The following is a 14789-nucleotide window of genomic DNA, read 5'->3' as shown; positions in this document are numbered from 1 at the left end:
TATTACAACATCACAGAAAAACATAGGTATTTTACAGATTAATTTATATTTTACAAAAAGGTTTCTTCTACTTTGCTCTTTAAAATGACCTCATATTATTTTATACTGTTCTGTTTCCCTTTCCATCTCACTAACGATCCCACTGGACTGGGAGCTCTGGTTTCCATGCCAACCCTGTGTGTTTTGTTTTGTTAGGCGGTGTAAGTGTTCCAGTCCTCTGTCGGGGCCTGTGGAGAATCGGCCTAGACTAAACAAAAAGGACTGGCATTCATGTCTCAGTGTAACTTTAGATCCACGGGCCTTTGGGAAGCTGCTTGTAAAGGCACTTGAACCTCCCAGCCAGCTGGTCTGCTCAAAGTATAACAGAAGCTCCCAGAGATCTATAGGTTGTTTTTTGAAAAATGTACAATCTGGAAGCAGAATAAGGAGAATGGTGAAAAAAACAAACAAGCAGACAGGGGGAAAGACTGAATATTTAAAAAGAACGAATCTCCACATGCAACACCATTATCGGTGGCTAGTATCAAGACTGGCTGATAGGCTATACCTACTTACAGTTTCATTGAGAAAAGCCAAGGAGGAAAAGGAAAAGGGAAGACTTGTAACACAATGCTGCAGCTTGTAATTGAATTCCCTGCCTGCGTTTACAACCCCACTCTATTGTTACCAGATGGTAGAAGGTCCTCTTGGCTTATTAAAGACCCCTGGCCCTGTCCACCATGCCTGTGAAATGGACCCCAGGCCCACAGCAGACAGTCGCCTCTCCTTGGATGCCTTTGAGCCAGAGGACAGCCTCTCTGTCCTGACGTGGGTGGGAATCAGGGTTTGAGGTGTTTGGGCATGAGGCTGTATCCGTCTGCCATGTTGACTGTAATATTGTTACACAACGTTGTCAGCGCTCAAGCGAGACATAGCTCATAACATCTGATTCCCAAACTACTGTAGAAACCATATGCCATCTAAAACACAATTGTTGTTGTTGTTGTTAAAAGAGGACTCGAGAAAAAGTACTCTAGGAAATAATTGTACTTTCATTTTTAAGAAGATATTTCTGCAGATTTCAGGAAAGAGTATTAGAACACTAAAATAGTTCCCAATGTGTGTTAATTTGACAACAGCAAATTTGTGTACAATAACTCAGTGCAGTTCGGTAACATTACACATCCAATACAGTTCAATAATCATTTAAATTATCAATAAACATTACACATCCCCAGAAGTCCATTTCCCTTCACATGCACACTTCTGTACTACTATAAATCTTTTTTCCCATTTCCCTTTTTCCCTGTAAATAATATTCTATAAATAAAAACAGGATATAATAGGCTACTTGATATAATATTTCATTATAGTATGTTTTATCTACGCTGTTCTGCCTAAGAAAAGGTTCAGCTCATGTGAAATCTAAAAAAAGTATTATTTTCGAAATAAGTTTTTATTTGCATAATTTAATAATAACCATAATATTATAATAAAACAATAATACATTAGTGGTTGGATGGATACGACCTTCTCAAACCTGAGGCAATTCATGTCCATTTGTCATGTCATGTGATGTATTTAAAGATTTCCTTGGAAGACAAACCTCAGGGGGCTGCTTAGTAGGCCTACCGCATCAGACAGACTAATAGATTCAGGCCTTACACTTGTCCAACTAATTTTTATGTTTCCCCCCCACCCCCCCCCTCCAACACACACAGGACATTTGCTCTCACTGTGGCCTATTTTAAAGTTAAACATGGCGAGTTTATATTTATTTTTCATGGTTCAAGTTGGACTACACTATATCTTTTTGTATTTGCTATAGGCTAATCCAACCCAAATGGAGAAGTGCATCAATGCTGACGATGACATGCTCAGGCATTGCCAAGTTGTTGAATCAATGATGCTGTCAAACACCAATGTGTGAATGTAGTCAGTGTCATCACAGTGAGCCACAAAGCACAGGTCTACCACTTTTTCACCACAAAAACTGATGCATTCACTGGAAGGGCCCTGAGAATATGGTAAAGGGTTAATCACACACACAGCGTCAGAACAGAGGAACACTTTTATTTTGTTGTTTTATGTTATGCAGCATAAATATGTCGATTAGATGTTGTAATGCGTAGCATTCATTGCACTGATCATGTTTTTAACGCAGCGGCGCAGGGCTGATATCGGCACACACGGCCATATCGCATAGTCGCTTCCCTCTGCAGGTAATAGCCTAATGACCTCGAGCCAGACGAGACAGACACCCCCGCTCCATTTCCGAGGCATGCCCAATACGGGTCCAGTGACGTATCCTTTCGGCTAGAGCTGTGACGTTGTGGCTGTCTGTAGTGGTGTTTCTGACTGCGTCTTGTTGATGGTCGGGCAGGCTGCGAGAGGAGACACACGGAGCCAGCTCTGTGAACGTGAGTATTTTTTTCGAAGCAATTTCTTCATTGATCGTTATTAATATTTCCCTCAATTCTTCACTTTAAAACCGTGTCAGGAAAAATCGTAACGTATATGTTTGTGGCGTTGTTTACCAGTTATTTGGTATTTCATCATGACCATGGGATAACATTAGCAAGACAGCTACGCTTGAGAGGGTTCAATGCTAGCTCGCTAGCCAAGCAAAGCTAGCAAGGTTCACTCGCTCTAAACTAGTGAATCGGTAGAGCGCTAGTAGTTAGCCAGTCCCCCGTAGCCCTGCGTTCCTGACAAGAGGAGAATTATGACGCTTCGGGTGCTTGACAGCCTGTCATGATACACAAAAATGGCTCACAGTAGATAACTGGACGAATAGTAGAATCACCTAATGCCATTAAATGATGTGTTGATAATAGCGTGTCTGCTGTAGTTATTAATTTAGGAAATTCGGGGTTGCCCATTGCAGGGGCTGTGTGATGTCGCCGCGAGTCCCGTGTTAACGCAACTGCTGTTGGCTAGCTAGGGCGCCTTGCCTTGCTGAATGATTTGTTAGCGTTGCCTCGATGTCAAATCGAGCCAGACGATAACCGGCATAGAAAAACGAATGTCCATCATTACGAGACGCGTTGATCGTTAAAATATTTCGTTGAATATAAGGGGTAAGCAGTGATAACGAGGTTTGTACCGTTGTAGAGATGTGATGGGCTACGTTGTTGTGTGCTGGGTTTAATTCTAGGCTTACCTAGAAAAGCCGAGCAATTTGACATGTTCCTAATGGCAGCAATTAAATGGCTTGGTGGGTCAGTTATCTGTTTTATGTATGACTGATCTCCTCGGAGGTGACCGTTATTGCTTGTTTTGGGGTTGTGAATGTCACTATCACGGCTGTTTGCATACCACCCAGATAGCAGAAGGGCGTTTTGAAAATTGACGAGGTGAAATCATCGTTCCTTTCTGTTCGCTGTCCATACGGTGCGTTTTTTTGAATAATTCGTTGATCTGGCGGCCGTTGTTTTCACGCCAGTTTGCTCATATGGTTTTGGCGTTTGAAACTACGTTGTATATTTGGCGGGGTTGGCGGAAGAGTATCACCCCTTTTCACCCTTTATTCAACCCACGATTTCGGTTCGTTTTATAGTTGAATTTTTGGGCCAATCATTCATGCAACCATCATACATTCTTTACTTCATTGTTTTTTCTACATCATGGATGGCTAATATGTATATTTACACTATTTAATTATGCTAAATTAATCAACAGTTGCCGAGTATGCCTCTACACGTTCAGGTTTGGCTTCAGCTACTACCCCCTCTAATTTCTCATCATTGGGGGGGGCTCTTAGGGGGGGGGGGGCTCTGTCTGGGGGGGGGGCGGGCTCTGGGCAGCGGAGAGTCTGGGCCTGGTGTTGGGGGTGAGGTTTTGAGGTTTTGTGTCTCGCCTCATTCATTACTATCGCTCTGCATTGGACTTTTGCTCTTATCAATCTTAATTATATCGTAACTTTATTACTTTCAACTGCGGTCATGTATGCGCTCTTTATAGCACTGCTCTGGGGAGCTTTAGTCATTTGTTTCAACTTTTTGTTTTTTTATTTTTTTTTCAAACAATGATTGTATAAATTGTTAGTTTTAGATTTGAAAGGGTATACTTTTATTTATATTAGTGTTGGTTTAGTTGCTTTTGTAGCGGGCTTTTTTTTTTTTTTTTTGTGGTATCCTGGTGGGTCTTACTCCGGTAGAGGAAAGATAGAAGAAGAAGGGCTCCATTATGGTTGTCCTTCCGGGGGCTCCTCCTAAAGCCGGAAAGAAGGTGCTCTCCCTCTACAAAAGTGTAGGGGGATCAGTTACATCGCGGGGCGAACACTTTTACTTTCCGCGAGGAGTACTTAGTCGGGGACTAAGTAGGGCCGATCCTTCCTTCCCAAAGTCCATTCCAAAAGTAGCTAAGAATGAGGAAGAAGGAGAGAAAAAGATGGGCTCCGCTCAAAGAAGGGCTTCCAAAGTATAAGCCTACTTCCCAATCCTGCCAATAACCCGCTTCCTGCTGGGGCTGCTCGGCTTCAGGGAGTGTGGGATCCTAACCCCCCCAGGGGGGGGGGAAGACTGAAGAGAAGGCGCCTCTCTCCAAAGTAAACCCCTCCAACCACTCCAAATAGTCCCTAAGAAGTAGGGGGCTTCCACTCCTCATAGGCTGGCTCGGTCGCTCCATCATTGACACCACCTAACACCTCCACTGCCTCCAATCCTTTGGGTCTCCCTACTTCCCTATCTCCATAGTGCTCCCACCCCTTGTGGGGAGCCATCCTATGAGCTCGACGCGCGCCTTTCATCCGCATACTCCTATTTTGGGCTGGGATCCTATTGGGCTCCCCCCTAGGGAGGATTTTACATTTTAGAGAAAGACTTTGGGCACAAGGAGAGCACTTTGTATTCTTCCGCACTATTAATACCAAAATGCCCACAATCTATGTGTATTTATAAATGAAAATGGGTATGATAAAGGAAGGGCTCCACCAGGGGCTCCATCCCACCCCCAAAGTTATGCCATTTAGCATATATATAATTTATTAGAGATGTATCTGCGTCTGGAGGGGAAGGAAAAGAAAAAATAATAATAAAAAAAAAAAGAAATTAAATGATATTGAAGGAAAAAAAAGAAAAAGAAATTTAATAAGGACACAATAAGTTGCGGAATGTTGGACACTGGGCTGCTTGCCCTGGATACCCTGCTGGACTGTCCCCTGCTCTGTGTCTGTCAGTGACAGAATAAAAAAAAAAAGAAAGAAAAATCTGGGGAAAAAGAAAAATAAAAGAAATAAAAATTAATAAGAATTAATTAAGGCACCACATTATTAAATTAAATATGACACACATAGTTGGCTGCGGGCTTGTCCTGCTCTCTCCCTGTATGGAGAGGACTGCAGTAGTGCAGTGTTATGTGGCGCTGTGGAGTTGTGGACAGTGACTCTTGGGTGGGGTTGGCTGGAAAGTGAGCCCGCCGGCCAATCTGGGTTGCTTGCTGCCTGGACAGTGTGTTTGATTCGCTATTTTCTTTTGTTTTATTTTTTTTTTGTTTGTGTTTTGCTTCTGTGTGACATAAGTGATGCTTTTCTATTTGACATATTTTGATCGTGTTTGGGGTGGGGTGGGACGCTTCTACTGCATCGCTTCTTTGCTGAACGGAATCCTCCCTGCGTGGTTTTGTTCTGTTGTTTTTGTTTTTTTAGTTTTGTTTACACCTCTTGCAAGGAGCTAGAGGCCTGAGGGAGTTTGTTTTTTTTTTTTTCATCTTTTAACGCTTGGCGGGCGTGAGTGCAACTGGTTTTTTTGTGCCAACGACCACCTCGATTAATTTTTATGCTCTCAGTCTGCGGGGTTGTTTTTTTGTTCATTTGTCTTAACTCATCCTATAAATAAGCCTGTACCGTAACTCTGAACTCCTTTGAGCTGAAGAGTAGTTTTTTTGAGTCGCTCTCGCTGTCTCTTTGAACCCAGCTTTGACTTCTTTGACTAGGGTTTTTTTTTTTTTTTTTTTTTTGTTTTTTTTTTTTTCCTTTTTTAACAGGTTTAACAGTAAAACGAGGGGATTTCAGACTTGTTGCCTTTCAAAAAAACGTACACCACTGCCGTTTTACGTTTTAATTAGGTCCGTTTTTTTTTTTCGTTTACGTTTTTTTTTTGTTTTATAATGCGATTCTAAGATTGATTCTAAATAAAAAAACATCTTGAACCCGGCGGGCGCGGAGAAAATACGGACGGAATATTTTTCATGTAATGAATGTATAATGTTTGGTAATTTATTAAATTTCGTTTTTTGTTTGGTTTGAGTTGAGTTTTTGATTTGAGTATTGCTAGAAGTGTGGAGTGTTTTTCCGCCAAGGTTGAGTTTGGTGGCTAAAATTACTTTAAGAACAGCAGCGCTACTAATTACAGTCCATTCGGGTTTTTAGGTTTAGGTGGGGGGTGTAGGGGTAGTAGAAAAGAAAAAAAAAAATTCACGAAAGCTCATTGGGGGGAAAGAAGAAAGAAACTCTAGCTAAGCTACGGGCAACCACTACGGAGGGAGAAAGAATGAGAAGAGAAGATAGAATGAAGAAGAAGAAAGGGGGAAAGAGAGAATGAAAGAAAAGAAACTCAGCTACGGCAACCCAAAAACAAACAACACTAGTGGGTATCCAAAATCGCAACTACCAGTTACATTTGCTAACATAACGCGGAGTGGATTATAGATTCTTTTGTGCTGTAATATTCTTATGTGCTGCTGCTTGCTGTTTTCTTTTTTTGCCCTTTGTTTATAGTTAACATAACATAGGGCTGGCCTTTTTCTCTGGCTACTAACAAGGGCTTCCCAATTACCTTCCCATTACGATCAAGAACCATTTCTTCAGTGTGTGTGGTTGCTACAAAACTTATTTCACCAAGTTTCACTCCTCTCAATTTCATTTGAAAAAAAAAAAATACGTGTGTTGTTGTATGTGATAGACTACTAGTGGCAAGAAAGAACTACTCAGGAGTCCCTCTATACTAGCAAATCAGCAACCCCCTACAGCAACATCAGATATCTCAAACATGAAAACTACACATTGATCAGTGTTACCATGCTAGCTTTATTCTGGCATGGGAATATAGGCAGATATACAGCACACGCTTTAACAGCTCTTGCCCTTGTACTTCTTCTTGGCATCTTTAATTCCAAACAGCCGATCCTCAATATGTTCTAGCTCACAGGCTACCTCTGTTTGCACTTCTTACATATTTAAAAAGGCAATTTTTTTTTTTAATTGTTAGTTAGTAGTAGTTTATACCTCTGAAAGTTTCATGCATATGGAATGTCTATATACTAGCATCAAGTTGATGTTGAAGTTGCCAAAAATATGTAATTTTAAAGAGGTCTGCCAGAACCCCTTGTGTAATTAGCAGATTTGTTTTTTTTTTCTGAATTTAGTTTTCTAGTAGTAGGGAATGGATCGCACTCAATTTTTCTTCTTTCTTGTGGTTTTATTTTATTTTAACTTTGCAGGGACTGACATAACAGACGTTTCGGCTGCACAGAGCCTTCTTCAGTGTCACCACTGGTGACACAGGTGACACTGAAGAAGGCTCTGTGGCAGACCGAAATCGTTCTGTCAGGTCAGTCCCTGCAAAGTTAAAATAAAATAAAACCACAAGAATGAAGAAAAAATTGTGTGAAGTGGCGATCCCATTCCCTATACTAGATTACTCAGAGACGCACCAACAAGACGGATGAGCGCGGTGTTGTGAAAGATAACCTTTGGATTATGTTTTCTAAAAAAAAAGAGAACAAGCTTTAGCTAAGAAAGATAAATGGCTTCACCAATGGTCAGGACGGCCTGCTTGGAAAGCCTCTGATGTACATCGGGCATACACTGTGTGTCCATTCCCAAATTGATGTAGGAACCTGCCAAACAAATTGTACACAGGGAAAAAGTTGTTATTCTTATTATTATGGCATTTACAATCACAAACAGTTAGGGCCAGAAATATAAACAAACAAGAGTATCAGACTCTCAGCATTCATTTCAGGGTGTTTGTTTACATGCAAAGCACTTGATAGGGATAAAAAGTGCAACATTTTTGTATGTACGCTGCTGCCTCTTTTAGAGGGTTCAAAACATTATGGACAGATGAGGACAAAAATTTCAGGCTGCATTTGACTGAAAATTTATTTTGCACCAAATTTAAAGTGACAGTCACTGTGAGAGCATTATGCTTGGTCTCATTTCAAATCCATGGGGTGGTGTGTACGTTGTAAACAAGAGGAACATTGTGTGGATAACCATATATTTATGAACCTAAACAGTATATGGAAGCAAGGATGTGGATCTAAGCGTACTCAATTTATCATCCTCAGAACCATTTCCCTCACAATTTAACTGTTCATAATGTACATCATCGGCATGCCAAGTATAACTGGTGTAAAACCCCATTTCTATTCTGGTTAGTAATAAGACATTGTTTTACAACATTAGTGTAATAAGCATTTTTGGCTAGTAAAACAAACTGGACTTTTATTTTAGCTTGAACATTCCTGCAGCTTCCATTTAAACTTGGATGACATGAAATGGATGAATGAGAATCAGTCACAGGTAGGACAGGTGCTGTAGATCGGTTGAAGTGTGGCACATACAATGTGTTGAGGTAACCTTATTGATTTGCTATAAGTACTGTGGCGTACCTACATGCGGTTAGTGAGCCGGCAGATCCATGCTGGGCAGCTATTTGGCACAGCATCTGCATCAGCCACTGTTAGCATAACACCTCAAAAACAAAATAATGAAACAGGGTTAGGTTAGGTGTATATGGCAAACTCGAGTATTGTGTTGCTTTCTTATTGACTGTTATAACTGTGTACATTCACTGGTTTTAGTGTGGTCTGGTCATGCATGTTGACAAACTGGGCACAGCATTCCACATTTTCCCCCACGCCACTGTAGCAGTAAAAACAGCTGGAAACACACACACACACCACACACACAGAGGAATACTATTTTTGTGATGATCAATCATACCTACAATAGAACCGTTTTCATCAAGGTTTGCCACTGTGGCCATTACCTGCAGAATGACAAGGTTTCAACAGTTAGGTCAGGTTGTATGCAAAACTCTTTTACTCTTTTTATCTATAAACTGAGTACATTCACTTGGTATTTGTGTTGGTCAGGGCATGTTGACACCTGGCACAGTATCCACAGCACAGTCACTGTAGCATGAAAACAGCTGGAAAACACTCACACCCAAACACACACACACATAGAGAGTATACCATTTTTTGTTATGATCACATCATACTACAATTTAACCATTTTCACCACGGTTTTGCTAGGTTGAATACAGATATCTGCTAGGCTGGCATCTACTACAGAGGCAAGGATGAATCTACCACAATGAGTCAGATTGTTAAACCGCTGTAAGTTATTAGCTGTCGGAGAGTAACATGTCGGATGGTCAGTTCATACTGGAATTGTATTAATGCTAAGGATGCAGCCAGTGTGGATAGATTTTTTAGAAAATGATTTGTTCCAAGGTGTCCTCTGCCTGATCACGGATCTTACAATAAACATGTGTCTAATTATAGGATACCTCTTTCGTAGCTGTTTCTTTTGGGTTATGGTCAGCTGTTTCTGTTCCTGGTGATGAGAGAAGTCCCTGCTCTTGCTGTCTGAGCTCTTGTGTGGATCCACTGGAGGTTTCTGAATCAGTGAAAGGCATACAATCAGGACAAAAACACATATGCACGCATTAAAATTCTATGCTTTATTCTATACCATAAATTGGATAACGATGCTTACCATGAGTGCAGGGCTGCTAAAATTTGACTTTTCCAACACCAGCATAGTGGAAGTAGTTCTGGTAGAAATCCATCTTACTAGCCTAAAAACATGGTGGGTCTAAGAGGAGTGAGTTGGTCTTCTCTTTCCAGTTTAGTGACATTTCACCAGGATTTGGCCAGTTTCACACTGGGTGTTAATTTAGAGCCCCCTGACGAATGCTATGCACCATTACCTCACTTGCTCCAAATGTCTAGGAGAAAAATAAGCGCGTATAGGATGACTTTGCAGTGACAGCATTTATAAGGTTCGGTGGCTATCTGCAGTAACAGCTCCCACTGCCCTTTTCCAATTACAAAAAAAAAAATACTGTGGCAGCTGCTTTTGATGATAAATTGCTCCAGTTTAATAACACGTTTAGGCCTGATACACTGATGGACAATTTAGCCCAGACTGTGATTGAAATAATGGCATTAATACGTGAGGTAGGGAAATTATGTTATTACCAAGGGAAAAAGGCATTCTTAACTGCATCTGTGAATGTTGCGGTTTTGCTATCTTAACTTTAGCTAAAAATGTTGCTAGCTTACGTGAGATAACAAAACTCGGTTTCAGGACAGAGTAGTTGAGTACTCAATGCTGCCTGGAAATGAATGCTGGTACTCGTTAACGGAGTATAGTATATTGCAAAAACAAGCCGTCAAGACCTTGAACCATTAAAGCGGCTTAAATACTTACTTTAATCATTTTGTAAGCAGAGCTCATCAACAAAGCCCGACTCTGGCAGTTGGTGAATTAAATTCCGTTCCCTTGACAACCCAAATAGTTTACTTTGAGGCTCGCGCTACTTGCGCAGGGACCGGCTTTCATGCTGGCCACATCCAAACTTTCAGAATTTTCTACCTTGATTTACGAGAATTGATCTTTCGCAGTGTTGTGGTGGTACTTGTGTAGGAACAATGAAAACAGCTGGCTGGTTGCTATGTGCAGGAAAATGTCTTTCTGTAGTCGATGCAAGGCAATAATAATGCCTTTATGTGGCATTAGGCCTATTGCAGAGCTGTTTTTTTATTAGTGGCTATTATTCTTTTAGAACTGTCTTTCCGAGTTCTTTCAAAAAATTTAAAAATATTAACATCGATCGATGGGTGAGGGACAACGCAATAAATTAACTTAAAAAACAGAGGATGGGCAAGGCCTGCAGTGTAAGGTTGAAAGTTTGTCGGCAAAAACTGGCGATGTGATTCATGCTGTATGTTTCGACCTTCGCCGAACAGGGTCGCAGCAGATCAACCTTTAACCCCACGGTGATAAAACAGCGTTTATTCGACCTTCTACGGCTGGTTAAGAATATCAACGTCTCACGGCCCTTTTGGCGTTGTTTTTTGACCAACGACGGAAAACGACCATTCTGACCAGAATTCATCGCCTTTTCAACGTCCCTCTGCTATCTGGGCATCGCTTGGGGTGAGAGCGGCGGGGGAAGCCTTGTATGCGCTGCTGGTGGAGCGGGGAGGAGAGGAGGTGGATGAGATGAGAGCTCTGCGCTGGCTGTGTCCTTGCTGGGTTATATGAGAGACGGGGCATACGGCACTTCGAACCCACGGTGTGAACTCTCTATACTGTGTTCTGGCTCTGTTTTGTGGTATAATCTAAGGTGTGATAATAATAAGAATAATTGGTTGTGTTTTGCAATGACATTGGTGTTCCATGAAAACGCAGTTGTAACCAGATGAGGCAGTCGCTGCTGATGGCGACTATGGTCAACGATTTATAAATGTGAAGAGACTATGAAGGATCGGAAGACTATTCCGATCCATGCATCAAATTCCATTCTCTCCAGCAGTTGTTTGTCATCATCATCCGCATCTCACGGTTGTATGCTCGTAGTTCAAACGGTGTAGCGAGCTACCGCCGATTTCACTAGAATATTTTGGACAATCCCTCGCTCGTAGTCGTTACCTACTCTGGCTTCATTCTGAATTTGGATCGTTCGTTGAAGTGTGGTTCTTTTCCAAGCTGAAATGCGATTGCTGCGAATTTCTGGTGGATAGGAATTCCTTATTTTGTGCCACTTGCATGTGTTGGCTGGCTTAGAACCTCAACCTACATTTTCTTCATTTCTAGCTCACATTATGGTGAAACGAATAGGTTGCTTCGAAGAAACCAAATTGTGGGGTTGTAGCAGCATAGCCACTGGTCCTTTTGTTCGACAGTTTTTTTCTTGCTGTGCTTTTCGGTAACCTTAATGGATGGAGTGAATGCGTGCTGCTAGTCTATCAGCTCTTTTCTCTCGTTTGATGGGGTCAGCGGGCAGTCATCGTGCCCCGACAGAGTGCTCCCCCGCTGAAATGCTACTTGCCTGCCTTCCGCTGGCGTATCTCTACTCCTACCTCAAATTTGGGCAAAACATTAATTGTATTGTCAGTCACATAAAGTGTGAGAGCACGGTTCAGTCGGCCATAGAACACGTATGTTATCGAAATGTGGGGTTTATTATGCTAGTTGAGGTGGGAGTGGGGGGGGCTGCGTTCTCAGTGTTTGTGACATGTATGGTAATAGCCTAGGCCATTTGGCTCGTTTCCCATGCAACAGTAACCATGAGTGTGTCAAGTAATGCATAAACACTACCCCCACCTCCCCACCCACTCTCATTCAACACACTTGCTGTGTCCTTTCCCAGTTTCACATTAAAAAGGGAGTATTTTGGGTGGCAGCCATGAATTGACTTAAGTGACATTAAAAGTATTAAAGAAAGAACGATACATTTCTTGTGATTTTATTTACTCATGTTACTTTTTTCTCTTACAGGACACATAGAAAACCCACTCAACTCTTTCATCACCATGTATATATGTGGATGCAAGTGGATTCATATTTTTTGACACACAACGAAGCAGACCGCAAGCCAGACACCAAGCCCCGACAGAAACAACACACACACACACACACACACGCATAACAGTTTCAAAACACAAGAGCTCAAGTCCAGTCAGCGCCTGAATGAACCTGTGTTTGACCATGGCCAGCACTCAGACGAGTTTGAAGACCCACATCAAAGGCCTGACCTCGTTCAAGGGCAACATGAAGCGGCTGTACCGCGAACGGCTGGACTACGCGCCCATCAAGAAGCGCGTCATGGCCGAGATCAACCTCAAGCGGCGCAGCCAGGAGACCGTCACCGGCCCCGGCGCCGCCAAGGTGAAGAACGAGCACGTTGACGCGGAGCTGCTTCGTGCCGAGATGGACCAGATCGCCCAGGGCCAGGACGTGCACGGCATCGGCGTAGCCAAGGCACTCGACCTCAGCCCGGGTCTCAAGCACACCTTGGCCCAGTTCACCCTGAGCAGCCAGAGTTCATTGGGAGGGCCTGCCGCCTTCTCTGCCAAATCTGCCCATGAGCCCGGCAACACTGCTGCTGCTGTAGCTGCCGCTGCTGCTGCTGCTGCAGCCGGTGCCCCCATGGCCCATCTCAACCCCATGCCCTCCCCGCCGGCGCTGGGCAGCGGGCCGCTGCTGGTGCCCTGCGACAGCTCCACGGAGCTCACCCACTCCCTGCTGGAGGGCGAGTCCATCTCGTGCTTCGCGGTGGGCGGCGAGAAGCGCCTGTGCCTGCCGCAGGTGCTCAACTCGGTGCTGCGCGACTTCTCCCTGCAGCAAATCAACGCCGTGTGCGACGAGCTGTACGTGTACTGCTCGCGCTGCGACGCCGAGCAGCTGCACATCCTGAAGGTGCTGGGCATCCTGCCCTTCAACGCGCCGTCCTGCGGCCTCATCACCCTCACCGACGCCCAGCGCCTCTGCAACGCGCTGCTGCGGCCCGGCACCGCCCTGCCGCCCGAGCTGGGCGCCAAGCTGTCGGCGCAGGGGCTGCTGAAGGAGAGCCGCGATGCCTTCCAGGTGGAGCACTACTGCCTGGGCAAGTGCCAGGGCCTGTTCGTGCCGCAGTTCTACGTGGCGCCCGGCGCCCCCTGCATCCAGTGCGTGGAGTGCCAGCTGCTCTTCTCGCCGCAGAACTTTGTCATGCACTCCCACCGCTCCTCGGACAAGCGCACCTGCCACTGGGGCTTCGACTCGGCCAAGTGGCCCTGCTACCTGCTGCTGGCCCGCAAGTACCTGGGCTCCACCGACGAGCCCCGGCTCAAGCAGCAGCTGGAGGCCATGAAGGAGAAGTTCCACTACCAGCACAAGCTCCAGCTAGACAAAGTGAGTAGTAGGGGCCTCTCTCTTCTTGCTGCTCGCTCTATTTCTTTTCCCCTTCTCTTTTTTTTTCTCTTTTGGTAAAAAAGAAACATATCCTGTTATGTCTTTCCTGGTCTCCTTGCTTCTACAAGGGGGCCAGAGCAGGGGCCCTCCTTCGTCTGCTTCCTTTGTTTTGGTTCAGGTTCCTTTACTACCCACCCCCCACCCCCCTTCCCCACCACCACCACCCCTCTCTCCCCCCTTTCTTGCTTTCCCCTTTTTCTTTCTTTCTTTCTTTCTTTCTTTCTTTCTTTCTTTTTTTCTACTGTGCTGTGCTGTTTCTTGCCTTGCTTAGGTGTGTATATCATCATGTATGTAATGCAATGTAATGTAATGTGAGATATGCATGTTCACTAGATTGGTCCTGTATGGGGGGCTTCTGCAGTGTGGTTCTAGGTTTTTTCGCCGCTCACTCCTGCTTGAGTGTGTGTGTGTGTTTCTGTGTGTGTGTCTGTGTGAGTGTGTGTGTTTCTGTGTGTGTGTCTGTGTGAGTGTGTCTGAGTCTGAGGTATATACATACTTTTTTAAAGTACAACAGAGCAGAAAGAGGAACAGGAGTGGTGGGTCAGTGTTGGTTGAGGGTCAGCGTGCCTCTAGGCCCTGGCCCTGGCTCTGGTCTTGGCCTGCTCTGCTCTGGCCTGCAGCGTCTGGCTCTGAGCGGCCGACTGCGGCCTGAGATGGCTGCAGCTGATAGCCACGCAGGCCTGCTGTGGTGTGGCCCCTCTTGTCCCGGGGTTGTTTTCTTAAACCTCAACTGACCCACATCGTTAGTGTGTGTGTGTGTAGACCTGTGTGTGTGTGTGTGTGTGAGAGAGAGAGGGGGGTGGTGGGGGGTAGCAGGTGACATTTGCTCTGTCCT

General features: G+C 44.2%; 1 protein-coding gene across 1 annotated transcript in view; it reads left to right on the top strand.

Annotated features, from left to right (window-relative positions):
* Positions 1-2223: 2223 nt before the first annotated feature.
* Positions 2224-14789, top strand: part of skila (SKI-like proto-oncogene a) — a 66133-nt gene continuing 53567 nt past the window's right edge. Inside the window, exons 1-2 of the mRNA XM_063218445.1 lie at positions 2224-2399; positions 12500-13894. Of these exons, the coding sequence (XP_063074515.1) occupies positions 12692-13894 (1203 nt within the window). The 5' untranslated portion in view covers positions 2224-2399; positions 12500-12691. The remainder of the gene's footprint in view (positions 2400-12499; positions 13895-14789) is intronic.

The sequence above is a fragment of the Engraulis encrasicolus genome, chromosome 16 (genome assembly GCF_034702125.1).
Source record: "Engraulis encrasicolus isolate BLACKSEA-1 chromosome 16, IST_EnEncr_1.0, whole genome shotgun sequence".
Lineage (NCBI taxonomy): Eukaryota > Metazoa > Chordata > Actinopteri > Clupeiformes > Engraulidae > Engraulis > Engraulis encrasicolus.
Note: the sequence above shows the minus strand (reverse complement) of the source record. Positions and strands in the feature narration are given on the sequence as shown.